This window comes from Coregonus clupeaformis, chromosome 38 (genome assembly GCF_020615455.1).
Source record: "Coregonus clupeaformis isolate EN_2021a chromosome 38, ASM2061545v1, whole genome shotgun sequence".
NCBI lineage: Eukaryota > Metazoa > Chordata > Actinopteri > Salmoniformes > Salmonidae > Coregonus > Coregonus clupeaformis.
In genome coordinates this window covers 1,835,403-1,862,197 of record NC_059229.1, presented here as the reverse complement: position 1 = coordinate 1,862,197, position 26,795 = coordinate 1,835,403, and the positions used below count along the sequence as shown (strand labels likewise).

Sequence of the window (26,795 nt, the reverse complement as noted above, 5' to 3'; positions counted from 1 at the left end):
ACAACACTTTCACCCAGTTCTCCTCTGAATCATTCAGATGTTCATTGGCAAATTTCAGACGGGCCTGTATATGTGCTTTCTTGAGCAGGGGGACCTTGCGGGCGCTGCAGGATTTCAGTCCTTCATGGCGTAGTGTGTTACCAATTGCTTTCTTGGTGACTATGGTCCCAGCTGCCTTGAGATCATTGACAAGATCCTCCCGTGTAGTTCTGGGCTGATTCCTCACCGTTCTCATGATCATTGCAACTCCACGAGGTGAGATCTTGCCTGGAGCCCCAGGCCGAGGGAGATTGACAGTTCTTTTGTGTTTCTTCCATTTGCGAATAATCGCACCAACTGTTGTCACCTTCTCACCAAGCTGCTTGGTGATGGTCTTGTAGCCCATTCCAGCCTTGTGTAGGTCTACAATCTTGTCCTTGACATCCTTGGAGAGCTCTTTGGTCTTGGCCATGGTGGAGAGTTTGGAACCTGATCGATTGATTGCTTCTGTGGACAGGTGTCATATATACAGGTAACAAGCTGAGATTAGGAGCACTCACTTGAAGAGTGTGCTCCTAATCTCAGCTCGTTACCTGTATAAAATACACCTGGGAGCCAGAAATCTTTCTGATTGAGAGGGGGTCAAATACTTATTTCCCTCATTAAAATGCAAATCAATTTATAACATTTTTGACATGCGTTTTTCTGGATTTTGTTGTTGTTATTCTGTCTCTCACTGTTCAAATAAACCTACCATAAAAATTATAGACTGATCATTTCTTTGTCAGTGGGCAAACGTACAAAATCAGCAGGGGATCAAATACTTTTTTCCCCTCACTGTATAGGTTGTTACTCCCCCCTGATTACCGTATTAACCCCTTGTTTCATGTGTCTCTCCTCAGGCCGGTGGTGGTTGGTCCGCTCCAGGAGTCTGAGGTGCGGGAGGTTTTTCCACCTCCTCTGGACATCGAGGGGGCCCCGGCGTAGTCTGTCCGCTCCATCCTGGATTCGAGGCGTCGGGTGGGGGCCTTCAGTACCTCATGGAGTGGGAGGGGTACGGTCCGGAGGAACGGTGCTGGGTCCCGGTGAGGGATATCCTCGATCCCTCCCTGTTGCGGGATTTCCACCGTCGCCATCTGGCTCGCCCTCCTCCGCATCCTTCTGGCCGGGGTCGACGCGCTGCTGGAGCTGCGCGTCAAGGGGGGTACTGTCACAACTTCGGCCGAGGCTGCCTCCCCTCCTTGTTCGGGCAGGCTTCGGCGTACGTCGTCACCGGCTTACTAACCACTGCCGCCCCAATCATCATCACAATTGTCTCGTCATGTCAATCATATACACCTGGTTCCTATCCCCCAATTAGTCTGTGTATAAGTGTTCCCTCTGCCCCCTTGTCCTTGTGGGTGATTGTTAATTGTGAGAGTATGTAGCTCAGTAGAGCTACTCATAACATTGTGTTGCCAGGGTAGATTTTCCCCCTGTGCCTATGTATTATTGGAATCCGTTACAGTGTAATTGCCAGGGATGTTTGTTTACCCTGTGCCTGAAACACAAGGCCAAATATACACTGGAGTTGCTTACCAAGACAACATTGAATGTTCCTGAGTGGCCTAGTTACAGTTTTTACATATATAGGCTTGACAATCTATGGCAAGACTTGAAAATGGCTGTCTACAACAACCAACTTGACAGAGCTTGAAGAATAAAAAAAAACTAATATTGTGCAAATATTGTACAATCCAGGTGTGCAAAGCTCTTAGAGACTACAGCTGTAATCGCTGCCAAAGATGATTCTAAAATATATTAACTCTGGGAGATGAATACTTATCTAAATGTAATATTTCTATATTTCATTTTTAATAAATGTGCAAAGATTTCTAAAAACTTGTTTTCACTTTGTCATTTTGTGGTACTGTGTGTAGATGGGTGAGCAAGTATAATTTTTTCATCCATTTTGAATTCAGTTTTTAACACAACAAAATGTGGAGTAAGTCAAGGGGTATGAATACTCTCTGAAAGCACTGTATTTCCCATTTGCAAAATGCTACTATGCTACTTTTGCCTTCTTGCAATGAAATACTTCAACCACTAGAAACTGTGCATATGAATGGTTTAAAGTTTACGGGGAGGAAAGCACATTTTCACGTCAAGTTAAGATTTTATAAATTATAAATTTTGCGTGAAAACTGGCGCATGCACATTTCGGGATCTATTTTGTACGTGTGCACGGTTTATAGATGAGGCCCCAGCTGAGGAAGATAGAGGAGATGGTGAAGCAGAATGGAGGACTGTATTACACCAATGAGATGGACCAGGAGGCTTAGATGAAGGTCCAAGAGAGGAGAGGAGGAGGAGGAGGAGGAGGAGAGAGGAGAGAGGAGGAGGAAGCGAGATAACAGGAATAGGAGAAGAAGTTAAGAGAAGACCAAAATAAAATGGTAGAAAGAGATAGTCTGATATTTCTATGTGGAAATTACAAACTTTAGAAGCTTTTTTTTAAACTCAAATACACTACAAGTTTGCATTTCCTGCTTAGCAGGAAATTCTCAGCAACAAAATAGTGATCAAATTAAGATCCTATATCTGTACATAGTTAAAATCTCAAAGTAAACCATGTTTCAAATAGTAGACTGGTTTAATTAAAAACCACTGTCCTCTCTATTAGAATATGTTAATGATTCTGGGAAATCAGAGATCAGAAAAGAATAGGAGGAACTATAGAGGTGTGGTTTGCATGTTGCTGGAGGAACTGGTTTTATGGAATGATGACATAGCAGAGGTGGCCAGCAACCCTCCAATTGTTGGAGCTGCCGGTTTGACAAACATGCACACGCACACACATGCACTCACGCACGAACACACACACAGTTTTGGAAAACCCCTAGCTCTGCCTTATTAATAACCTTGTGGTAGCTGCCTGTAGAGTCATTGTTAGGTGTGACAGCAGCATTCCAGGAGAAACAAACGAATGCATTTGTCACATAGTCATTTGTTTGTATTTGGTTGTGTTCGTAAATTCACCCTGGAGTGTCAGAGTGCGCTCTGGGCTTTCGTAAATTCAGAGTGTTGTCAGATTGTCTGTTCATAGACTCAGAGCGTTTCACTCTCAGAGCGTTCAGAGCGCACACTGGTCGCTCTGGCCGAGGAGTAGGGTTGATCCGAGCGTTCTGACCTCACAACGGCAGTCAAGTACCCAAGCTAACTGGTAAATGTGAAACAAACTAATATGTCACATACTCATTTGTTTGTCTTTAAGTTTGCAACCAACATGTCAGATGTTTCTGGGCTGATTTTGTTAAAATTATAAAACAAATATGCCTATTCTGTTTTTCTTTTACATGATATCCAATATCAATGACCCAGGGACTAAGGAGATGCAGTACTACATTATTTTTATTGAAGAAATACATTTTGTGTCATGTGTCACACACAGAGGGGATTCCAGTTTAACCAAGATTAACAAAAGTTTTGGTAGAACATGAAATCATTAATCTGACATAAATTCATATCATATTACAGTTATGTAATTTAGCAGACGCTCTTTTCCAGAGCAACTAGGGTTAAGTACCTTGATCAAAGGCACAGACAGATTTTTCACCTAGTCGGCTCGGGGATTCCAACCAGCGACCTTTTGGTTACTGGCCCAACGCTCTTAAATGCAAGGCTAAACATCACCCTCATATCACAATACCTTAAATACCCATTCCTTTACATATCAAACATATTTATATCTAAATCTGAAAATATTGCTATATACAGAACATATTGATGGGAACAAAACATTTCATTAGTAGGTGTATCTTCTGTGGTCAGGTGATGAAACATTATATCAGCATTCAATCAAACACCTTATTCAATCTTCTATTGTTTGGCCCTAAAACATGCTGCAGCTAGTAATGCTAACCCACTTGTAACAGTTGCTAATAACAAGAGTTCCTTCTCCTCCTGTCTCTCATCTCTCTCTCTATGACAGCACAACAGTGATTCTGGGAAATCACAGACTATGAAACAAGAGGAGGAGCAATGCAGATGAGGTGTTTTTCCTGCAGCAATAGCAACCTGTACCTGAAGGAGGGCAGAGTAAAGGGTTATATACATTCCTGCCATGCCAGTGTGTAATTGGGTGAAGTCGGCACACAGCAGTGATGAATCATCTGTGCTTTGTGGTAACCTTCATGTTAATCTGGGGTTAAATGGGCAATCTGGGATTGGTACATCTGTTTTATTTTATTAGTGATACAGCCATTCATTCCTGAAGAGTCAAACTCATAAATGCATCATGAGGCCGATTCAGACTTAGGAAATGTATCCCTTTTTATGCGTTTTGGTTCAAGCACTTCTCAGTATTTGGTATTCAGACTTACCTAATGCAGGAGCGTAACAAGGTTTGCAGGTGTGGCTCTCTTGCCTGTACTGAATACGTTTCATTAAATCCCAGAAAACACACCCACTGGGTGGCCTACCAACTTGATGAGGGAGTTTTTCTTCAAAAAAAATTTGGTTTATTTATTTAAAGCTATCCCTTTAGATACTGTGTACATTTAATTTGAATTTGATTGGCACAATATTAGAACATAGCCTATGGAGAATGCGTTCAGAGTGGAGATCAATGAAAGATAGCCATCAATACAATTTACACATTCAGTTCTTCAACCCATGGTAATGTTGGAAGATAAGTGTCACACCCTGATCTGTTTCACCTGTCTTTTACTTGTCTCCACCCCCCACCAGGTGTCTTGCATTTTCCCCATTATCCCATGTGTATTTATACCTTTGTTTTATTTTTGTCTGTTGCCAGTTCGTCTTGTCTTGCCAAGTCTTACCAGCATGTTTTCCCGGTTTCCAGTCCCTCTAGTTTCTGTTTTCTAGTCTTTCTGGTTTTGACAATTCTGCCTGCCCTGACCCTGAGCCTGCATGCCGTCCTGTACCTGTCAGACTCTGATCTGGTTACGAACCTTTGCCTGTCCTTGACCTACCGTTTGCCTGCTCCCCGTGTTATAATAAATTATTTAAGAACTGAACCATCCGCCTCCTGTGTCTGCATCTGGGTCATATCCTGAATCGTGATAATAAGTGTATTTAAGATGATGGAAATAGTAGGAAACAGAGAAAGTTACATAATTAAAACCTTTTGTGAGTGCCCAAAAGTTACATTTGGTACAGCTATCATTGTGCAATGCTATGCATCACCATCACCCACTGGGCACACATGTACGTCAGATCAACGTCTAGTTTTGATTTACATTTGGTTGAGTTGTCAACTAACTGTGAATTCAACGTGAAATTAACAACAAATGCCACCATGTCATTGGATTTAAGTTAAAAGTTGGGTGAAAAACTACGAAATGCCCTTACGTTGATGACTTTTTTCAAATCCAATCGGTTTTTGCTTGAAATGACGTGGCTGCAGTAGCCTACCTATGTGGCTTGCATCTAAATATGAAGACTATCAGTTAGTGTCTCCATGATGGCATGCTCCTGGCTGCAGTAGCCTACCTATGTGGCTTGCATCTCCAAGTTTCATCACTGCAAGTTAAAAGGCCATACAATTAAAATGACGCATAAGGTCCCAGCATTCCATACTTCACTGTGGGAAAGGGGCCCTTGTTGATAGCCTAGAATGTTCAGTTTGATTCACATTTGTCTCCATCAAGCAGAAGGAAAAATCATCTAAAACAATTGCTGTTTGTATTTACAATCCCCTTCTCCAAACAGATTAGGCCTTACTCATTTACCTTGCTTACATTTAAAAAATAAATTGTTTACAATATTTGTCATTTAGCAGACGCTCTTATCCAGAGCGACTTGAGTAGTGACTGTATACATTTGCTTCTTACTTCTTACTAGCTCTTATCAATAGTTCTTATCAATGTATACATTACAGTGCATAGATAATATAGATAATACAGATAATATCTCCATGCACTAGTGTTATTTCTATCGGAAAAAAGCAAGTCAATGTTTTTCTGATTGGAACCGACAGATTCGCTCTACCTTGTTCATGGTTTCCTCTCGCCTAAAGGTGGTGGAATTATTAGGAGATGAAGTCAAAGTCAGAATACAGCACATCTGTAGACACACCTCCAATCATGTGATCTCCACCCTGAACCAATACCAGGGGCAAACTGAACAAAATGGGGAGGGACCTACTTGAAATTGTCCAATAGAAACTCTTGATATACTTGCAAAATGGCTGGCACATGCGTTAACCCATGCTTAAATTTAAAGTCAGAATGCGCGTAGAGAGAAACGTGCATAACAAGGGAATGAAGTTCCATTTACGCACGCATAACTCTGGTCTGAATTTTCCCCCATGAGGTAGTTAAAATAGTAATTGGAAAAAACACTATAGCTTGTTTGTTAAAAATTAGCAAAACATTTTTGTGTCATAGTCAGTCATTGCACCCATAGCTCTGTTTATGAATTTGTGACGGTTAGATTTCTCCAGGCCCATTTCTCAGCTGTTTACCAAAAACGTGGCAGAGTAAATACTTTTTTAAATCATTTGAATCTAAGATTACACCTTGCAAATGCCTACAATATCATGAGTAAATAACTCAAAATAATGGTTTCCATCAACGTTTTATTTGTCTTAAACATCATGCAGATAGTAAATGAGATTTCATAAACAGTAAAAACAAAAAAAGATGATTATAGTCTTCAGTGTGTGTTCAAATAAATTAACAATATGGTGGAAATCATCCTGAAATAACACTGGTGGATACAAAGTTTGAAAGCAAAATAGTTGAATAGAAGGAAGGTTTGGGACTGGTTCAAAGATCATGTAATCCCATCAATATACAGCAGGAGGCACCATTTAACTCTTATAACTGAACAAGCTTCATCACTACTTATCACAGGCTATTGGAAATCCAAGGGAAAGTAATACATCATTTAATTTCAACATCCTCTGCCATGCCTGTAAAATGCAATTACATTTTATACAGTCAGTTTTAATACTTTAATGAAGGCCTCTTTCCAGGCAGGTAGACTAGCGGTTAAGAATGTTGGGCCAATAACCGAGAGGTCGCTGGTTTGAATCCCTGAGCCAACTAGCTGAAACATCTGTTGAAATGCCCTAGAGCAAGGCACTTAACCCTAATTGTTCCTGTGGTTCACTCTGGATAAGCGCTTCTGCTAAATGACTTAAATGTAAGAACAGCAGAATAGCAATCATGAATTAAAGGACGAAATCTAGATTATATATTTGTGTTAGTATGAGAGCAGGGTTTACTGATTCCATGACAGATATGAGTGCAGGGTTTACTGATTCCATGAAAGATATGAGAGCAGGGTTTACTGATTCCATGACAGATATGAGAGCAAGGTTTACTGATTCCATGACAGATATGAGAGCAGGGTTTACTGATTCCATGACAGATATGAGAGCAGGATTGACTGATTCCATGACAAATATGAGAGCAGGGTTTACTGATTCCATGACAGATTGAGAGCAGGGTTTACTGATTCCATGACCGATATGAGAGCAGGGTTTACTGATTCCATTACAGATATGAGAGCAGGGTTTACTGATTCCATGACAGATATGAGAGCAGGGTTTACTGATTCCATGACAGATATGAGAGCAGGGTTTACTGATTCCATGACAGATATGAGAGCAAGGTTTACTGATTCCATGACAGATATGAGAGCAGGGTTTACTGATTCCATGACAGATATGAGAGCAGGATTGACTGATTCCATGACAAATATGAGAGCAGGGTTTACTGATTCCATGACAGATTGAGAGCAGGGTTTACTGATTCCATGACCGATATGAGAGCAGGGTTTACTGATTCCATTACAGATATGAGAGCAGGGTTTACTGATTCCATGACAGATATGAGAGCAGGGTTTACTGATTCCATGACAGATATGAGTGCAGGGTTTACTGATTCCATGACAGATATGAGAGCAGGGTTTACTGATTCCATGACCGATATGAGAGCAGGGTTTACTGATTCCATGACAGATATGAGAGCAGGGTTTACTGATTCCATGACAGATATGAGAGCAGGGTTTACTGATTCCATGACAGATACGAGAGCAGGGTTTACTGATTCCATGACAGATATGAGAGCAGGTTTACTGATTCCATGACAGATTGAGCCGACAACAATAACAACATTGTTGAGATTAGTAGTGACCAGGGCCCGTAGGAGTGCTGACCTAATATCAGTTTAGACTTTTAGATCATAATGAATAAGATTATATGGACAGATCCTAGATCAGTACTCCTACTCTGAGATGCTTTGTGGATACGGGCTGTGATGGGTTGACAGCCGCTGGACCTGGGTTCTAGTGGGCTCACTGTGTTTGTTTACATAAATGATTATTTGATCATGTGTATCTGGTGATATAGTTGTTAGTTCTTGTTGCTGTTATTTTTAAGGATTTTGGGTAGGATTAAGGCCTTTCATTGGCCTGGCTTGTAACTCTCGTCAGACAATATCTGAATACTTGGTCAGATGAAATCAGGGAAAGATATTGCTGGATGAATCTCTCTTTTAATCCCTTGAACTAACAGGTTCAGACCCATATCAGGACTGACTTAACAGAAGTAGGCTAGCACTGCTGATGAATATTAGGGTTTCATCTGTCTTTTAAAATAATTAATATAAGCTCTGTATATTTTATTTATTTATTGGGCTTTTATTAATTTCCAAATATTGAATAACCAAAGTTTGATTATTGCATCAAGGAACATGATCCATCACCAAAGTCCTTCCATCTATACACATTAGAATAGTTTTATCCTCCCAATGTCTTTATAAAAAATAGATTCATAGCCTACACATGGTGCCTCCTAGTGAGTCAGGGGTTCCACCAGTTCCTGACCAGTCCTGTTGTAAACCATATCACTGCCCCCGTCAACCCTCCCATGACAACACCCCCAAAACTGCCTGTCAGAAACCCCATCAACAACCCCGTCACTATGGCGACAAAGAGCTCCAATCTGTCACCGACGATTCTTTGCCTGTCCTCCTTCCTCCACTGGAATCTGTAGCGCTCCCTCTCCTCCACCTCATTGGACCGCACTGCCAAGAGAAAGACACACCCCTCTTTACTCACAGGGGAGAACAGTCACCAAGGTGGAATAGATCTATGTTCTTTGAGGGAAGTGTGTGAAAAATAACCTCCTAAATACTATATTGTATTGTACTGTATTGTATTGTATTGTACTATATTGTACTGTATTGTACTGTATTGTATTGCACTATACTGTATTGTATTGAATTGTATTGTACTGTATTTTACTGTATTGTATTGTATTGTACTATATTGTACTGTATTGTATTGCACTATACTGTATTGTATTGAATTGTATTGTACTGTATTTTACTGTATTGTATTGTATTCTATTGAATTGTACTGTACTGTATTGCACTATACTGTATTGTATTGAATTGTATTGTACTGTATTTTACTGTATTGTATTGTATTGAATTGTACTGTACTGTATTGCACTATACTGTATTGTATTGCATTGTACTGTACTGTATTTTACTGTATTGTATTGTATTGAATTGTATTGTACTGTATTTTACTGTATTGTATTGTATTGAATTGTACTGTACTGTATTGCACTATACTGTATTGTATTGCATTGTACTGTATTGCACTATACTGTATTGTATTGAATTGTACTGTACTGTATTGCACTGTACTGTATTGTATTGAATTGTACTGTACTGTATTTTACTATTGTGAATAAGTATAATTAAGTAAATGGCACAGATCATTAATCAACGTATTTCACAAATCACCACTAGATGGAGTGCTTTCACTAAAAGACTGAAAAGGAGCTTTTTCCATTGATGGAGAAAGATGATGTAGCCCCTAGACACTGATCTGAGGTCAGCTTTGTGTTTTGGTCGTATAAATAAGGCCTGACAGGATTGGATAGGATAGGATAGGTGCCATCAAGGGGTAGAAATGCCCACATAGCCTTTCACAGAGGTAGGTGGAACTACAGTATCGCTTTAATACAGGTCCTAATGGTTGTCCCAGGATCAGATTACCCTGACTAAATACTAACCAAACTATTAAAGATGCAGTATGCAGAAATCGCTCTGCCATTTCCTGGTTTCTAAAATTCTAATAGTTCGCCTAATTTCAGTTTATGTCACAAAACAAGCAGTCGTTGTGTTGAGAATCATTGTACCATCTAAACTGCAGTGAAATATATTTTCCACAACCAAAATGTTTGTATTTTCAGCTGTTTGAAGCTGGTGTACAAAACCGAAAAATGTAAAAGACATAAAAACAAAACGTAAGAATGGGAAGCAAAGAAATAGCACACATAGAACAGATCTACCACTTCTTAGACTTGCTTTCAATGAGAATGACAGATCTATAACTCACATTTCTATGTGAATTTGGTCGGGTCGTCCAAAAAAGTATTATTGTAACTTTAAAGCGCTAAACCATATATAACAGATATACAGTGGACAATATAGAATTTAGTATGTTGTTTTATGTTGAGTCACTCACCCACTGTAGGTTTCTGGAAAACAGGATCGCTCTGTGCAGCTCTGACCAGTTCATTTTTGTAGTATTCCTGCATTTGGCTCTGGACTATATCTCCCATAATCCTTCGCTGATACTTCTCTGGCTTCTCCCTAGTGGGACTGGCTGATAAGGTGGGAAATGTAGTCATTGGACTTTTGTTCTGTTATGTACCATTCTCCACATTGGAGTATGGCTTAATTATTCATAAGTGATTCATTATTATGTTTCAAATCAAATCAAATCAAATGTTATTGGTCACATACACAAATGTAGCAGATGTTATAGCGGGGTGTAGCGAAATGCTTGTGTTCCTAGCTTCAACCGTGCAGTAGTGTCTAACAATTCACAACCATACACACACATCTAAAAGTAATAGAATGAAGACATATATAAATATATTTATCAATGTGTATTTGAATTTTATACTGTAATCAACCAATAAAGTGTTGAGCTGACCATGGCTGCTACGGTTATTGACATAAACAGCAAAGTACAGGTGAGTGTCTACATGCACTACAATAGGATATTTTATGATTTCTCAATGGTTAGTATTGTTTAGTATTACGAAGTAAGGAAGTCAAGAATAGTTCAGAACTTACTCAGACGCACTTCCATTTCAGCTCTGCCGGGGTTAAGGAGACTCTCACAACAAGTAATGTTATCACACCACACTGAGGAAGTTATGAAAGAAATATTGCTGAAAGAGCAAATCACAAATTGTGGTGTTTCTCTCTCTCTCTGTGTGTGTGTGTGTGTGTGTGTGTGTGTGTGTGTGTGTGTGTGTGTGTGTGTGTGTGTGTGTGTGTGTGTGTGTGTGTGTGTGTGTGTGGCAATCAGCAAGCAAGTCAACTACACAGTCACCTAATATTCCTATAGCTGTGTGCTCCAGTCCTTCTCTCTCTCAGGTGAATCAACACATGTAGGCTATACACATCCCAAGAGTAGATCACCCCAAAATCAAACATGAGACATTTTCAATACGCTACACAGGAAGAGCAATGTTCATGACTCGGCACTATAATCCATTTAAATTATTTGAGATGGGCGCCATTTTATGCTATCTCATTAGCTGATGCTAATCTTTAACTTTCATTTTAATTGAGGCCATCAGATTTCTCCTAAGAGTAGCAGGATCTAGACAATATGTTGAATATGGACTCAACTGAACTTTTAATCACTTCAGAATTATTAAAACATCCGACAAAGCTTTTTTGGGGGTTAACAATACAATTAAAAAACTTTAGAGTTTAAACATTACCTCGCCAACACACGGGAGCCTCGCGGATCCTAAGCTTATTTTTTCATCAGAGATACATTTGGAAATCAATTGTAAGCAATAGGTTATACAGCTCTCCTATCTCTGTTTTTCTTTGTCAAATTTCCCATAAACTCGGTTTAAATACACTAACTTTCACAATTTACGTAGCTGTTTCAGGTGATCTATGGCAAGACCGTAGTCCAAGGTGTTATCAAGACAGTAGTCCAAGGTGTTATCAAGGTTTTTCCGGGACGTGATAACATCAATAAAACCTAAGGTTCAAATCTGTTACTGCTCCTGCAACAATGGAATGTTAACACTTTAACTGCTGAAATACATGATGGAAGACATGAACTGAATCTAGAATGTTAACACTTTAACTGCTGAAATATATGATGGAAGACATGAACTGAATCTAGAATGTTAACACTTTAACTGCTGAAATACATGATGGAAGACATGAACTGAATCTAGAACGTTAACACTTTAACTGCTGAAATACATGATGGAAGACATGAACTAAATCTAGAACGTTAACACTTTAACTGCTGAAATACATGATGGAAGACATTAACTGAATCTAGAATGTTAACACTTTAACTGCTGAAATACATGATGGAAGACATTAACTGAGTCAGACAGTAATGCAGAGAAGTACCATATGGAGATTGATAGTTTCATATAGTTAATGGAAAACACACAAACCTTTGACCCTTGTAGAAGCCTTGTCAGTCTGTGGGACATAACGTCTCATTGTGTTGCTGATCTGTTATGCATGTGTGTGTGTGTGTGTGTGTGTGTGTGTGTGTGTGTGTGTGTGTGTGTGTGACATAGTGGCCAGCCGGGTGCTGCTCCCCTCCTACACTCCGCTGTGTGAAGCACGTGTGTGTGTTTGCATGCTAGCTAGTGTGTGTGTGTGTGTGTGTGTGTGTGCGTGTGTGTGTGTGTGTGTGTGACATCGTGGCCAGCCCAGCTGAGCGCTGCTCTCCTCCCACTCCTCTGTGTTAAGCTGTGCTCCAGTCTGTGTGTATGACAGAGGAATGAACACACCATCACAGACCTCTAATAATACACAGTGTTAGACTACACAGAACAGACCTCTACTAATACACAGTGTTAGACTACACAGGACAGGACAGGACTGTTCATACTGTCCAATGGTGCAGAGCAGCAGAGTCCTCTGGGGTTTGGTTTGGAGAAGTAAGTATTATCATGGTTATCTCTGTAACTGTTTTATCATTTCAGAATGACTGTTTTCATTCTGTTGCTTTCTGAAATGTGTAAAAGTCACAAGTTACTGGTTATTATGTTATATAATAAAATGTTATCGCAAGTTATTAAGTTAATATGTTAATATGTTGGGACATGTTATCATGTTAACATGTTGGGAATTGTTATTATGTTAATATGTTGGGACATGTTATTATGTTAATATGTTGGGAATTGTTATTATGTTAATATGTTGGGAATTGTTATTATGTGTGTACACATTAACATAAAGACAGGTTCAGAGAGGACAATGTACTTACAGTGTATTTCTTCACCATGTCCTGGCAGGAATATTGTTGTTGCTGTTAACCCGTCTGAGAATGTGGAAGAGGAGTTGTTGACCATCACTGTTTCTACCATAAGACACAGAACTACCGCATATTCAACCAAGAGGAAAGAGACAGAAACATTCCTGCAACATTCCCGGGGGCGTACAAGAACACTTTATCAAGGGGAACTTTTGTCACCTGTTATCGTTGTTTTGGAGAAGAGAGGAGATTGGAAACCATCTTGACAACACTCATCATCTAGTGAAAACCAGGGAAAACACACCAGGCCCAGTTGAACAGAACTGTGTGGAAGTTTTGCACGTCGCCATGGCGTCCACAGGCCTGCAGCTACTTGGTCTCCTATTGGCTGTGATTGGCTGGGTGTGCGGGGCTCTCGTCTGCGCCTCCCCCTTGTGGCGAGTCTCCGCCTTCGCGGGCGGGGAGATCGTGATCGCCCAGGTTCTATGGGAGGGGCTATGGATGACCTGTTTGTCCCAGAGTACGGGGCAGATCCAGTGTAAGACTTACGACTCCACCCTGGCCCTCCCCATCTCCGCCCAGGTGTCCCGCACCCTCTCCGTGCTGTCCCTCCTCCTCTGCCTCCTCGCCCTCCTGCTAGGCGTGGCTGGGGCTAAGTGCACCAAGTGTCTAGGAGAAGGAGCGTACTCCTCCAAGGCTAGGCTAGCCCGTGTGGCTGGGGTACTGTTCTTCTTCTCTGGGCTGCTCTACCTGGTACCTATCTGTTGGACGGCCTACGCCGTGGTCAGGGATTTTTACGATCCAAAAGTCGCCGCGCCGCTGAAGAGGGAGTTAGGCCCCGCCTTGTATCTAGGCTGGGGTGCAGGAGTTCTGCTGCTGGTGGGAGGGGCTCTGCTGAATGCAGGCTCCTCCCCTCCAGGGGTTAGGGCAACGCCGACTTTTGGGGGAGGTGGGAGGAGTAACCCACTGCCTGTGGTGGTAGAGGAGAAGGAGTACGTCTGAAACCTGCCACACCAGGGTTGTGTTCGTTAAATTGGGAGAAAACGGACTGAAACAGGGAGGGACTACCTGAACGTGTCCAATGTGTAATGCTCATTTTCGTTGTCCATTGTAAAACATTTTGCTACATTATGCCCTAATGAATACAACCCCATCACTAAACTCTCAGTGAAGGAGAGACAGGTCAAAATGTAAATAAGAAAATGCGTATGATTACGTTTAAGAAAATGTGCATGATTATTCTCAATTTCTGAAGGCCACATGTAGCCAGCTTTGTTATTATGTTATGACATCATCTTCTAGTTGTTTTTACTGTGATTTGAGTTTTCTGTGTTAACTTCTTCTTGGTGAGTGTAATTTATACATTAAATAATAAAGTATTTCACAAGTTGTTTGTTTTATCTACTGTACTCATATATTTACAAGTTGTTTATTTTAGCTACTGCACTCATATATTTACACGTTGTTTATTTTAGCTACTGCACTCATATATTTACAAGTTGTTTGTTTTAGCTACTGCACTCATATATTTACACGTTTTTTGCCAGAGTAGGACAATGTGTGATGCACTTGTGTCAGTGTGGGAGGTGAAATGCATTGTGGGATGTGTTAATAACTAAATGTTTATTAATGTGACATAACTGGCATCACTCAGATTCCACACTGCCCACTCTCTCTCTCTCTCTGTGTGTGTGTGCGTGTGAGTGTATGTTCTGGAGAGCCCACACGTAGGCAGTGTTTGTGTGTGTGTGTTTGTGTTTTGTGTGTTGCATACAGAGTGGTTATACAGTAGCACAAAGGCAGCGTACAGGACGCAGACAAAGACCATCTGTATAACATGTGCCAGGATGCCAGTCACCTCCACCATACTGACCCAGTCACGTGAACACGTATGACATCATAGAAATAGAATCTATAGACCGGGGCCTCCTCATTCAAGTCAATGAAAGTTGCAGGGATAGAGGTTCCAAGCCCTTTCTAGAGAGTCTATTTCTATGATGGTTCCATACAACAACAATGAACTCCATTATTACAGGGCTTTCCAGACCTGGGTTCAAATACTATCTGAAATCTTTCAAATACTATTTAGCGATTGCTTTAGCTTGCCTGGAGTACCAGGCGGGTGGGGTTTGCACTTTTACGACTTTTATATTGGTTCCATTGCAACAGGCGAGCTCAGTCAATGATTTCAAATAGTGTTTGAACCTGTAATTTTCATTATAGGTACACGTCAACTATGATGTGGTCCTCTGTAGCTCAGCTGGTAGAGCACGGCGCTTGTAACGCCAAGGTAGTGGGTTCGATCCCCGGGACCACCCATACACAAAAATGTATGCACGCATGACTGTAAGTCGCTTTGGATAAAAGCGTCTGCTAAATGGCATATAAAAATGAAGAAAATGTTAATGTAAACCCAGGTCTCAAGGGCTGGTGCTTTCCTATGGGTCTCAAAGCACTTTTAAAAAACTAACCCCATCCACTACCAATGTAGTATATCTGAGAAATGACCAACGGCCATTTTGCGGTACTACTATTTGCAATGAACTCATAGAATGGCAAAGAGAATTTAGCTTTTACACTTTCTGTGTCAATATTTACAGAGAAGACCTCTAGGCCTAAACCAAACTGCAGTTCCCCTATATATCCACATGGTGGCAGTAGAGGTGTATTTTTCACAGGAACCAGGTGATCTTTCACGCAGAGAGAGAAAGTGTATTTCAATAGTCTTGTGGCTTCCTCTCCTTGTCTCTCCGCTTGCCTTTGCGCTGATCTCAAAATACAAGATAGGATAGCACACAGATAGCAATGTGGAGGATGGCTAATGGGCATTTGTCAAGTTATCTCATGTTCTCTACAGATGAAGGAAAGGAGACAGAAAAGGTTAAGAAGCCAAGGCAGACTATTGAGATGCACCCCTACTGGACAAGCGTCTCCATAGTGACAGAAACAGCATGGGGATTTTAGGGGTCAAATTCCTTAGTGAGCTGTTCCAAGTTGTTCTAGGTTCAGGGAAGCAAAGAGACACCATCAAGTTAACTTGCCTCCCTGTTGAGCACAAGACATGGAAATTACATGTTTGATTGAAAAGGTGAGACACAATCAAGCAATGTTAAATTAACCTGGACCAGCCTATCAAAAGCTATAGGGCTAGGCTATTCAATGGTGTGACCTCAATAAAAGTATCTGTGTGTAAGGGCGAGCATGTTAATTTGGACCGTGACCAAAGTTCTCTTTGCACCAGACAGGAATGTTACAGCGCTGTGTGTGTGCACGCTCCTGACTTGGTTGGAATCTCTCTGAGTGCGCGTGCAAAGCGATTCTAACCAAGTCAGGAGCGTGCACACACACATATTGTGTAAACTTGCACCACCACCTCTATGCCACACACACAACAACAACTAATAGAACGTGTATATTTAAACACAAGGCACGGAGCCTTCTGTGTGACTCTTTAACAATGTTCCAAAGAGTATATGTCCTGGGGAATGCGAGGCGAGCTGGCAATCTCCTACTGGCGCGAGGTCAGCATACCATAGAGGCATTCTGGAACAACGGTGGCTTTTTGACACGTTGAAGTGTTTGAAATAAGATGTGAAGTTGTACTTGTACATGGTTATGTGTTGTTTTAGTAGCCTTTGTTGGTGAAACCATACAGGAGAGGAAGTACAGAACCAACGACGCTAGACGGAGAGGAATATGTTTAAGCAAAAGGCAGTTTATTAAACACAGAGATAGCTGGTATCTGCTCAAGCTACATGCATGGACCCATTTCAGTTGCCTCTTATGGAGACAGTTGAAAAGGGATCAAAAACAGAGTTTTCAGCATTACTTTATACAATGCAACACAAAGGAAGGGGTCCTTCTTCTAGTCCCTTGATTGGTTCCGGAGGCGTAGGAGGCGGGTCTGCTCTGTCCAGAGTAGAAGCCCCATTTTGTGCACGGCAGAGTCCTCTGCCCTAGGCACCCGACCAGTAGAAAGAAGTGCAGTGTGTGTGTGTGCGTAACTCGTGAGGCATGAGGATGAGTGTGCGTATGCATGGAGATGTGTGTGTGAATGTGTGTATGTTCTCAAAGGAAAGTCTCGTGGGGAGCAACCAGATTGTGGCCTGTGGCGTGGGTGTTGTCCTTGAGAAGATATTGGCTCTGTCCATTGTTCTTGCATAGGAACAGCATTGATTGAAAACAAGCTCCTAACATTAAAATGGGTCATGCACAAGATTTTAGTCAGACCAAGCTATAACATTTTAATATTTACTACGACAAATCCCCCTCTTCACGTCTCCCCAGAGACGTGACCAAGTAACAGTAAAGAAGGAAAACTTGAGACGTGACACAAGCTAACAGTGTAATTGGCAAAATAGGGAAAACTTTATCAGAAGATAAAGTTTTACATTCCCCCTCTTCACGTCTCACAAGAGACGTGACACAAGCTAATAGTGCAATTGGCAAAATAGGGAAAACTTTATCAGAAGATAAAGTTTTGATTCCCCCTCTTCACGTCTCACAAGAGACGTGACACAAGCTAATAGTGCAATTGGCAAAATAGGGAAAACTTTATCAGAAGATAAAGTTTTATATTCCCCCTCTTCACGTCTCACAAGAGACGTGACAAAAGCTTAAATGCTATTCATCATCCAGATATCCTTGGTCAGCATCGTCAATAGCAAGCAAAGGAAACATCTGACCGTTATCTGCAGGATTTGGATCAATAGCGGTGGTTATAATCCTGGTTGTCAGCGTCCGTATGCATGGAATGCAACAGCATCCACAAAGCACTAGAATTGCAGCAAAAACAGAGATGGATACAAGTATAGAAGAAACAAGCGTTTTATATTTATCAAACGCATTCATCCAAGAGTCCCACATTGAAGTATCCACCCCTGAGTGGCTCTTCATTTTACCATTAAGAGTCCTCAAACCTTCTAGAGCAATTGTCAAGCTTCCATCTGCAGCAGTATTATTAGGAATAAAAGTACAACATTGTTCCCGAACATAGCACACACACCCCCTCTTTCAGCAAGCAACATATCAACAGCAATTCTATTCTGAAAAGCCATTAATGAAGTTGCAGCTAGTTGTCCATGAACAGCCTCAAAACCTTGTTGAGTCCAGTTTTCTAATTTCTGGACATTAATGTATGTAGTTAATTCTATCGACGTTTTTATTAATAGTGCAACAGTCAGCACCCAAAAGGACGAGCCCCCAAAAACTGTACTCCATGTACCCATGTTCAAGGACAGTTTCACAGACAACAAAGAGAGAGTGTTCTTATCAGCCTGTTATGTGAAACAATCCATATCAGTACAGTGCTCCTCATTAATGCATTCCTTCCAAGCTATTCATCACATACAGATCCAAAAAATAAAACCCAACAATTTTGTGGTGTCACTCTAAACAGAGTATAATCACCCTTAAGAATAACAGGATATGGAAATTAAATCACAACATTTAATGTTAATAAAAAATAAAAATAATAATTTTAACCCTCTATTCCTCCCCTACACCTAACATGTACTGAGTTGGCTACCAGCCACCCAGGAATCCTTTACCTTCACATCAGGAAGAATAAACAATCACAGTGGTTAGTAAAAACATAAGGTAATAAATGAGCAAGAATTGAAAATAAATGCGTGTATGTATTTTACTAGGCAAAACATGGATCATCCAGCTTGGTCTCAGAGTCAGTAGCAGAGTCACCTGCATCATCCTGGGCCGGTAACAACAGCATCATACCCGACGCCTGCACCACTCCTACCACTGACCTCCTGAGACAGGGGACGATGCAAGCAGCACAACACATTAACAGCAAAAACACAATTACTAGGGTCAGAAATCCAGTAACCACCATAGAAGAGTACTCACCAAACCAGTCACTCAGCCAGGAAATAAGGCAACATCCACAAAGAACAAGTATACCCATAGAGGCCATAACTTCACCCAGAATAGTCACAACAATAGTTTTCCATTTACCAAATATGTTATCAAACCAACCGTTTATGGAGCTATCAATACCAGAGTTCTTAACCAGTTCGTTCGCCAGCGTGGTGATGGTCACTCAAGCGCTTTGGTCACGGGCCCGTCCGGTGCTATATTGTTGGAGATGAAAGTACAGCACATATATCCAAACAGAACACAAACCCCGTCCCGCTCAGCCAAAAGCATATCTAAAGCTATTCTATTCTGCCATGTCATTAAGCTAGTTGCCACTGTCTGCTCAGCTAATCCCTTTATTGCATCACGAGTGTGGTTTATAAATATTTTGCTGGTTATATTAAATATAATTTATCCAATCTACATTTTTATTAATTGTTGACCACCAGAAAATACTTGATTCAAACCCAGCTGCGATCTGATTGTGGATCCCATCAATATATATCCTTTCATCAAAGGATCCCGGGAGGAGGTCCTACTTTCTATGTGACAACTCACCAGTCTCTGACACGTTTGATTGTTTGCGTATGTAGGTGAGTTCACAATCAGTTATCACCACACATCCATCAGATGTCAGCACGGGTCTGGTTTTTTGCTCCTAAAATCCTCTGGCTGCAACAAAGACGAGAGATTAATCATGGTCTCTTTAGGTGTGACATTCTATGTGTGGGAGCAGGAGCTAAAAGGCCCTACCCTGTATCCTATCCTTACTAGTCCTAGAAAAACAATTAGAATCCCCTTTGACTTCAAACTGAGGCAACCCAGGTTGGGATGACTTTGTTATCGGGGGAAACAGATAGTGCAAGTTACCATAAGACTCTTTCACCACATTCCCAGGTGGCTTGCATGGAGGAAAAACCTGACAGAGAGTTAAAGCCTGTCAAGGGGAACGGAGTAGTTGTTAACCCTGGTTTGGCTGTCCTACAGGCAAAACAGTCCTCTTTAGACATAGTTTTTGCCATATACTGAATCCATTCCAACCACAGGTTAAGATTTCTATACCCCGTTTCCACCTGTACTACTTCCTCCAGGTCTATAGTTTTGCACTATCTTTATCACAGCCCCGGTCTCACTACCTCCCTCAGAGAGGTTTACTCTAGAATTTCCCCTTTCCCTACGTCTAGCTGTCTCCTATGCCTTTTCAACTTGTGTTAGGTTAACTACCACTTCTGGCTGAAACAGGAGGGTCCGTGTGTGCTAGGAATATGGCCCCCACAATCAGACAGCTACCCACCGTCGGGAGACCTGTGAATCCCCACCCTTGCCCTGAGAACATGTCAGATGCCAGAGGCCAACCCATTGCTTTACCTTCTATCGAACTCACACAGGGATGATCAGACAGGGTAAGGGAATCTTCGTTAAGGAGCCAACCCCCGAGCCCTAGTGGTAATCGGATCTTTCTCCTAACTCTGTGTTTGTTCGTCAGGTGTAGCTGGTTTTGCCTTTTACAGTGTGTGACATGGACCCAGATGGATCTCTCAGCTATTCTGCTGGCAAAGGCAGTACTTGGTAGGGCCCTTCCCGCCAGGCCTGATTCAGTCTCCTGGTTAGATAGAGTGGGTCACCTTCTCCTTTAGTTCACCTGTGGGGCACAAAACCTCTGACATACAGCTGTGGTTAATAAACTATCATACATGTTTGTTTGTTTTTTAAGTATTTTGTCCTCTCCTTCGTATATATTTAATATTTAATCCAACCATCCCCCTCTTTGACACATGATTTGGCCATGTGTCAATATTACCACCTACCTAAACAATCACTTTAGTTAATATTGGTATTTCATTATCCAATTGCCATTCCTCCACTCTCTCTTCTGTTATTTATGGTTCAAATCAAATATATTATTACCAAATTATAATCTTCTTCACAATTTTCACAGTACTATAAATTACCCTCAACTTAGTAAAATAAACTATCTTAAAGTCCTCCTCTCATGCCTTTAGAATTTACTAGTGTGGATGATTAAAATCACACCAGAATGTTAAAACAGAGTTCAGAGGCCATTGAAATCATTTAACGAACTGTTTAATCCCATAGTATACTAAACATTTACCATTATTCTAAATATTTCATAAATGTTAGTTATCCCAAGTGTTCATTAAGTCCTCATGACATTCATTCTCATAAGAAATCATATATACCCCAAACTCAGCCAAAACCTAAAAAACTCCATAAAATTCACTGTGTGCTTCTCTAAGACCTATCACCCTTGACCTGCTGAAAACCCTCCAAAATTGAAACAACAAGGCTTTATAAACATCATACTAGGTGTGTTGTTTTCTATTTGAAAACCCCAATTAAAAACAACAACCAAACAGCCAGGTCATGAGGACTCCTGATTTCTCTCTTCCCCTTCTGCCTACAGTTTCTTAACTGGTGCCCTTTCCTTGCAGTAACTACACGGTTCCTCACATTCTCTAGCAAAATGTCCCGTTTTGTCACAATTGTAACACTTCCACTCACTCCTGTCTCCACTATTACTATTTCCTTCTTGTCTGTCTTTGCTACCGTAACCTCTCTTCTCTCCTAGGTATTGACTAATAGTCTCACTGTCTCTAATTCAACACAAAACCCCATCATCCAATAAATTTTCATACCCATTACTGTCAATGCCAAATTAGGTTTCTCTGTTCCTGTTGAAGTGCTAAGTCAATAGTAGCCAATTCAAACACCTCACAATTTGGATCAAAGGGTTCCTTAGTCTTCCCCCCACTAGAGTCTACTATTTCTCCCTCAAGGACTAGTCACGCCTTATCTTCCTCTTTCTCACGCTCAAGGCTGGGGGATGGACTTCTCTCTCCTCTCTCCTGTCTGATGGATTGCATGTCTCTCTGAGGCTATTACACAATTCAGTTATTTTCCCAACATACTCTCCGTAATCGGCCCATGGCAAAAGTGTCCTCTGGGCATCCCCTGAAACCCACTGCCCTCTAACGGCAGCCCAAACCTTACTATTCCTGTCATGGGGTGGGTCATTCTTTCTACCGCTCTGGCCACGTCCTCTGTGTTCATGGCCTGTCTGCTAAATGGCATATTATTATTATTACTGTATACATCTAAGGTTGCTGGGGCCCCTATCATTCCCCGCCAATAGATTAGGTAAGGCTATCAGTGGGTACTGGCCCCCTCCTACTCTCTCTCTCTCTCACTGCTTATTTCTCCTTTACACACCTTATGTATCTGTTTAAGCATGGATTCGAGTTTATCTGCGGTCCCAGACGTCCCTCAAAACCATACCTCTCCCTCCACCTCGTTATATAATGGAGATTTCTTCTATCTCTGGATTCCATTTTAATTACATCAAGCATTTCTCGTCCCCAGTAAATTCTGGGACCTCTTGTGAGGATTTCCCCCATGGTTGGTACTGTTAAAAATCCCTTAGCCACCTCTTCTATATTACAAGTAAATTTAAAGTAATTCAAAATAGCTTCACACAACAACCCCTCATAAGGAGTGCCCAGCAGGAGTCCAATTCCTATCAGAAAACATACATACAAACATTCAGACACTCCCAATCTCTCCCAGGGGGAAAAGTTCTTCTTCACCCTGAGTGAGATTGTTGTTCCCATTAGGGTTTCTTCATTGTGTTGTCAGGATTGGTTCTCGCTGCTCAAATCAGCTCTTACTTCAGACAATGGTCTGGAAGGAGTGGGGGCTGGAGTACAGTGTGTTAGATGGTGCCAGGGTGCGCCTGATTTACCTCTGACCTGGACTGAGTGTGAAGTAACCTCCTTCACTTCGTACGGTCCAGTCCACCTGGGTTCCAGCCACTTTCTCTTGTGGACTTTAACCCTCACCCAGTCTCCCACGTTTACCTTCAGCGGCAGCGTACTTCCCGACAGCTCCCCTTTTGGGCCTTCTGCGCCTGAGAAGAGAGTGCTGCAGAAAATGCTGTCAATTTCTACACATAATCAGTCATTTCTATCTGTTGTACATCAAGGGCGGGCATATGACCTCCCTCCCTTGGTGGACCTGGCATTACTCTCCTGTCATTCGTTGTTCTAAGTATTCATTGAATTTGGGTATGGTTATGTTTGGTCCTGCCATCTTGCTTTCTCTATCTTGGATGTATTATCGGTATCAAATACAGACTTATCTCATGTATGACACCCTCGCATATAAAGAGGCTAATTTATATAATTTGTAATGCAATTATTATCATAAGAATAAGAATTCCAGTCACATTATACCAATGCAGTAATTTCCACACACAGCACACACCACGCTTTAGTTATCTCACGCTTGTTCTAGAATCGTGCACAACTTCAATATCAGTCTCCCCAGTCCCCGGTTCCTGAAACCCTAGGTCAAATTCACTCAAATCCACAGCTTGGTGTTCAGTCTCATAAGTCTCACTATAACTTCCCATCATCCATTACACGTTATAATACATAAAAACACAGACACGTTAAAATATAAACACAGCAAAACAAAACTGCCAATTAGAATACAATACCTTAAAAAATGTAGGTTACCAGAGCGTCCTAAAACATAGTCTCAGTTCAACTGCCACCCTTCACACAACCTTATACTTATGTGAAGTCACAGAAGCAACTGGATCCCTATCAAAGGATTTTCTTTAGACAACTCAATCACTAGGAAAGACTTAATCTCAGCTTAATTGTACCTTTCACACAACCATTTATATGGAACGTTTTAAGTGTGAAATCACAGAGATAACTGGCATCCCCGGGAATTTAATACCTCTGGTCAATTTTCGGTGATTCTCCCCCACCTAATGTCTAGAACTCTGCCACAGTTAAACTTCTACCTCCTCGCAACCTATAGGGTAGGACCTCCCCTAATATGATTTATGCAAAAGGTCTCAGTTCAAACTGGGTCCCTTTAGGAATCTAGTTGTGGGTCAAATCTTATCCACCAATGTGTCAATCCGTAGTTCGACACATTCTGGATACGTTTATCTTTATTCCTTATTCCTTATTCCTTATTCCTTAATTCCTTAGTATAAAACACAGTACCAGATATCTCATGTATGCCTTAATTCATTAGGATGGAAAATTATTTAACAAGTATTCATACTCACGCTCAGTACTACTGATCATAATTTGGTATTGGTCTATAATACAATATGCAAGATTTCGTTTTAACAGGCTCTGCATACCTTTTTAGAAGAGCGCGCTCTGATCAGGTTCCTGAGCCAAGACGAATAGTTGATTTCTCCAGGATTTTCAGGTCACTCTTCCGTCTGTTTTTAGATCGATGATTTGCCTTTTCCTCTCGCACCAACTTTTAGATCGAATTAAAAACCATCCTCTGCTACCATTTTTGTTGGTGAAACCATACAGGAGAGGAAGTACAGAACCAACGACGCTAGACGGAGAGGAATATGTTTAAGCAAAAGGCAGTTTATTAAACACAGAGATAGCTGGTATCTGCTCAAGCTACATGCATGGACCCATTTCAGTTGCCTCTTATGGAGACAGTTGAAAAGGGATCAAAAACAGAGTTTTCAGCATTACTTTATACAATGCAACACAAAGGAAGGGGTCCTTCTTCTAGTCCCTTGATTGGTTCCGGAGGCGTAGGAGGCGGGTCTGCTCTGTCCAGAGTAGAAGCCCCATTTTGTGCACGGCAGAGTCCTCTGCCCTAGGCACCCGACCAGTAGAAAGAAGTGCAGTGTGTGTGTGTGCGTAACTCGTGAGGCATGAGGATGAGTGTGCGTATGCATGGAGATGTGTGTGTGAATGTGTGTATGTTCTCAAAGGAAAGTCTCGTGGGGAGCAACCAGATTGTGGCCTGTGGCGTGGGTGTTGTCCTTGAGAAGATATTGGCTCTGTCCATTGTTCTTGCATAGGAACAGCATTGATTGAAAACAAGCTCCTAACATTAAAATGGGTCATGCACAAGATTTTAGTCAGACCAAGCTATAACATTTTAATATTTACTACGACACCTTCTTAGAAATGAAATAGCCTAACCTAGATTGTATATGCTCCAAGTACACGTCCGGGTTTGGCCGGTGTAGGCCGTCATTGTAAATAAGAATTTGTTCTTAACTGACTTGCCTAGTTAAATAAAAGTAAAATTAAATTCAATAAATAAATAAAAATAAAGTATAGGCTAGCGCTAGCCCACAGGCCGTCAAGTGACGACTGCATTCAAAAATGGGTTAAACGTTAGCTACAGTCAATGTGGATGTTTGTCTGCAGCTGTGGCGCAATAACACGAACAGCTCAATGCAAGAGAGCGCGGGAAACAATAACAGCAGAATAGAGGAATTGTAACCAGTTTCAAATGGATTCCGGTAAACATTTTTATCACGGATAAAATGTACCGCCGCTTGACTCGGTTGAAAAAGAAAGTTTCCTCGTTGGAGAACGTTGGAACTTGTTTCCCTTAAAGCGACATAGTATTTATACGCTGTGTCTGGTTGGGTAGCTGAGTACGTGAGGGTGTACTGTGTCTTTAAGAACTACGGGGGAGGTTTGACAACAGTCATCCTCTCTGTAGCGTAGCCTAGAGAAACCGGTGACATTTTCAGTTTTGACGTTTGCAAAAACAACCTGAAAATAAGTTGTCGACCTTTGAGTCTGGCTAGCTAGAGCACGAGGAGGCAGCTCCTCGGCGCGGGGTAGCAATTGGCTGCGCGTCCACTCACTTCGACTCCCCTTCTCTCTCTGTCTATTCATTTCCTATCACGCGTTCTGTAAAATTGCCTACACACATACGGTGGCGTCAGCAATCATTGGCAATTTTGAAGATTAACGAGGTTATCCTACATTCGACCGTCAGGGAGAGAGCGGACCAGAGAGCACAGACTGCTGCACCGACCTGCCTGCGTGTCGAGGTGGATAGGAAGCTTGGCTCTGGCTCGCAGCTTTGTTGGACTGGATCGAATTGGACACAGTGAAGAGCAGTAGGACTATAGAGAGACAGGGGGGAAATATGACCGATAAACGGATGTCGCGGTGGTATTTCGGGGGGCTCGCTTCCTGCGGGGCTGCCTGCTGCACCCATCCTTTGGACCTCATCAAGGTAAGTGCTGGAGAGAGAACCATATAACCCCCCTCCCTGGCAGGATTATAGCCAACCTACGGAGGCTGCAGGCCCGCTAGTCAGCCAGCTGTTTACCTGGAAAGCTGGGGACAACATCTGGCCTGATTTGATCCAATGTTATAAAATAGTAAACAGGCTACTGGGTTCTATCCAAACTAAACACAGCGCACTGCGGATGATCGGAAAAATAGGACAGAAAAGGAAAAGTTGTAGAATCATTTTCTCTCTCTCTTTCCCTCTCGCTCTCGTCTAGCCTAGTCACATGACACTGAGTGTGTATGGTCTGTGTCCGGCGGGGGTACGGGTAGCAGTGATTGGCCTCGTTAAGCGCGAGCTCTCCGGTTCACTGACCGGCTAACTGCGCAGCTCAGGTGCAAAGGAAACGGGGTTAGGCCTAGTGGAACTGTAGCGCTATAGCTGTCTCATATTACAGATAACTCACAGTAGTAGTAGTAGTAGTAGTAGCCACATGCTCTACTGTTGTCATTGAGCATGTACAGGCCAGGGTCATCTCGAAGTCAAGAATAGCACACACAGAATGCCATATCCCATCCCTACAGTAGGCCTGTGTGCGGTATAGCATG

General features: G+C 41.7%; 3 protein-coding genes and 1 long non-coding RNA gene across 6 annotated transcripts in view; 2 read left to right on the top strand and 2 right to left on the bottom strand.

Annotated features, from left to right (window-relative positions):
* Window positions 1-26,795, bottom strand: part of LOC121534260 (zinc finger protein 501) — a 644,805-nt gene that overhangs the window by 516,051 nt on the left and 101,959 nt on the right. The gene's annotated exons all lie outside the window — the stretch shown is intronic.
* On the bottom strand, window positions 6,586-12,474 carry LOC121554029. 2 transcript variants are annotated; one of them, XR_006657934.1, is made up of 4 exons: window positions 11,350-12,474; window positions 11,088-11,159; window positions 10,471-10,611; window positions 6,586-9,014 (listed from the first exon to the last, which is right to left on the bottom strand). It is a non-coding gene; the product is annotated as an uncharacterized LOC121554029 (long non-coding RNA). The 2 variants fall into 2 exon arrangements; XR_006657935.1 differs by having other exon boundaries at window positions 11,747-12,474.
* Window positions 12,841-14,653, top strand: LOC121554028 (claudin-9-like). The gene is made up of 2 exons (XM_045211711.1): window positions 12,841-12,946; window positions 13,304-14,653. The coding sequence occupies exon 2, from the start codon at window positions 13,612-13,614 to the stop codon at window positions 14,263-14,265; it is 654 nt and encodes a 217-aa protein (XP_045067646.1). The 5' UTR covers window positions 12,841-12,946; window positions 13,304-13,611; the 3' UTR covers window positions 14,266-14,653.
* LOC123482798 (mitochondrial dicarboxylate carrier-like) overlaps window positions 25,701-26,795 on the top strand; it is a 14,165-nt gene continuing 13,070 nt past the window's right edge. The window contains exon 1 of the mRNA XM_045211710.1: window positions 25,701-26,190. Coding sequence (XP_045067645.1) covers window positions 26,101-26,190 — 90 coding nt within the window. The 5' untranslated portion in view covers window positions 25,701-26,100. The remainder of the gene's footprint in view (window positions 26,191-26,795) is intronic.

Excerpts from the sequence above, each read along its gene's own strand:
- LOC121554028 (XM_045211711.1), top strand. The coding sequence starts at position 13,612 with ATGGCGTCCACAGGCCTGCAGCTACTTGGTCTCCTATTGGCTGTGATT.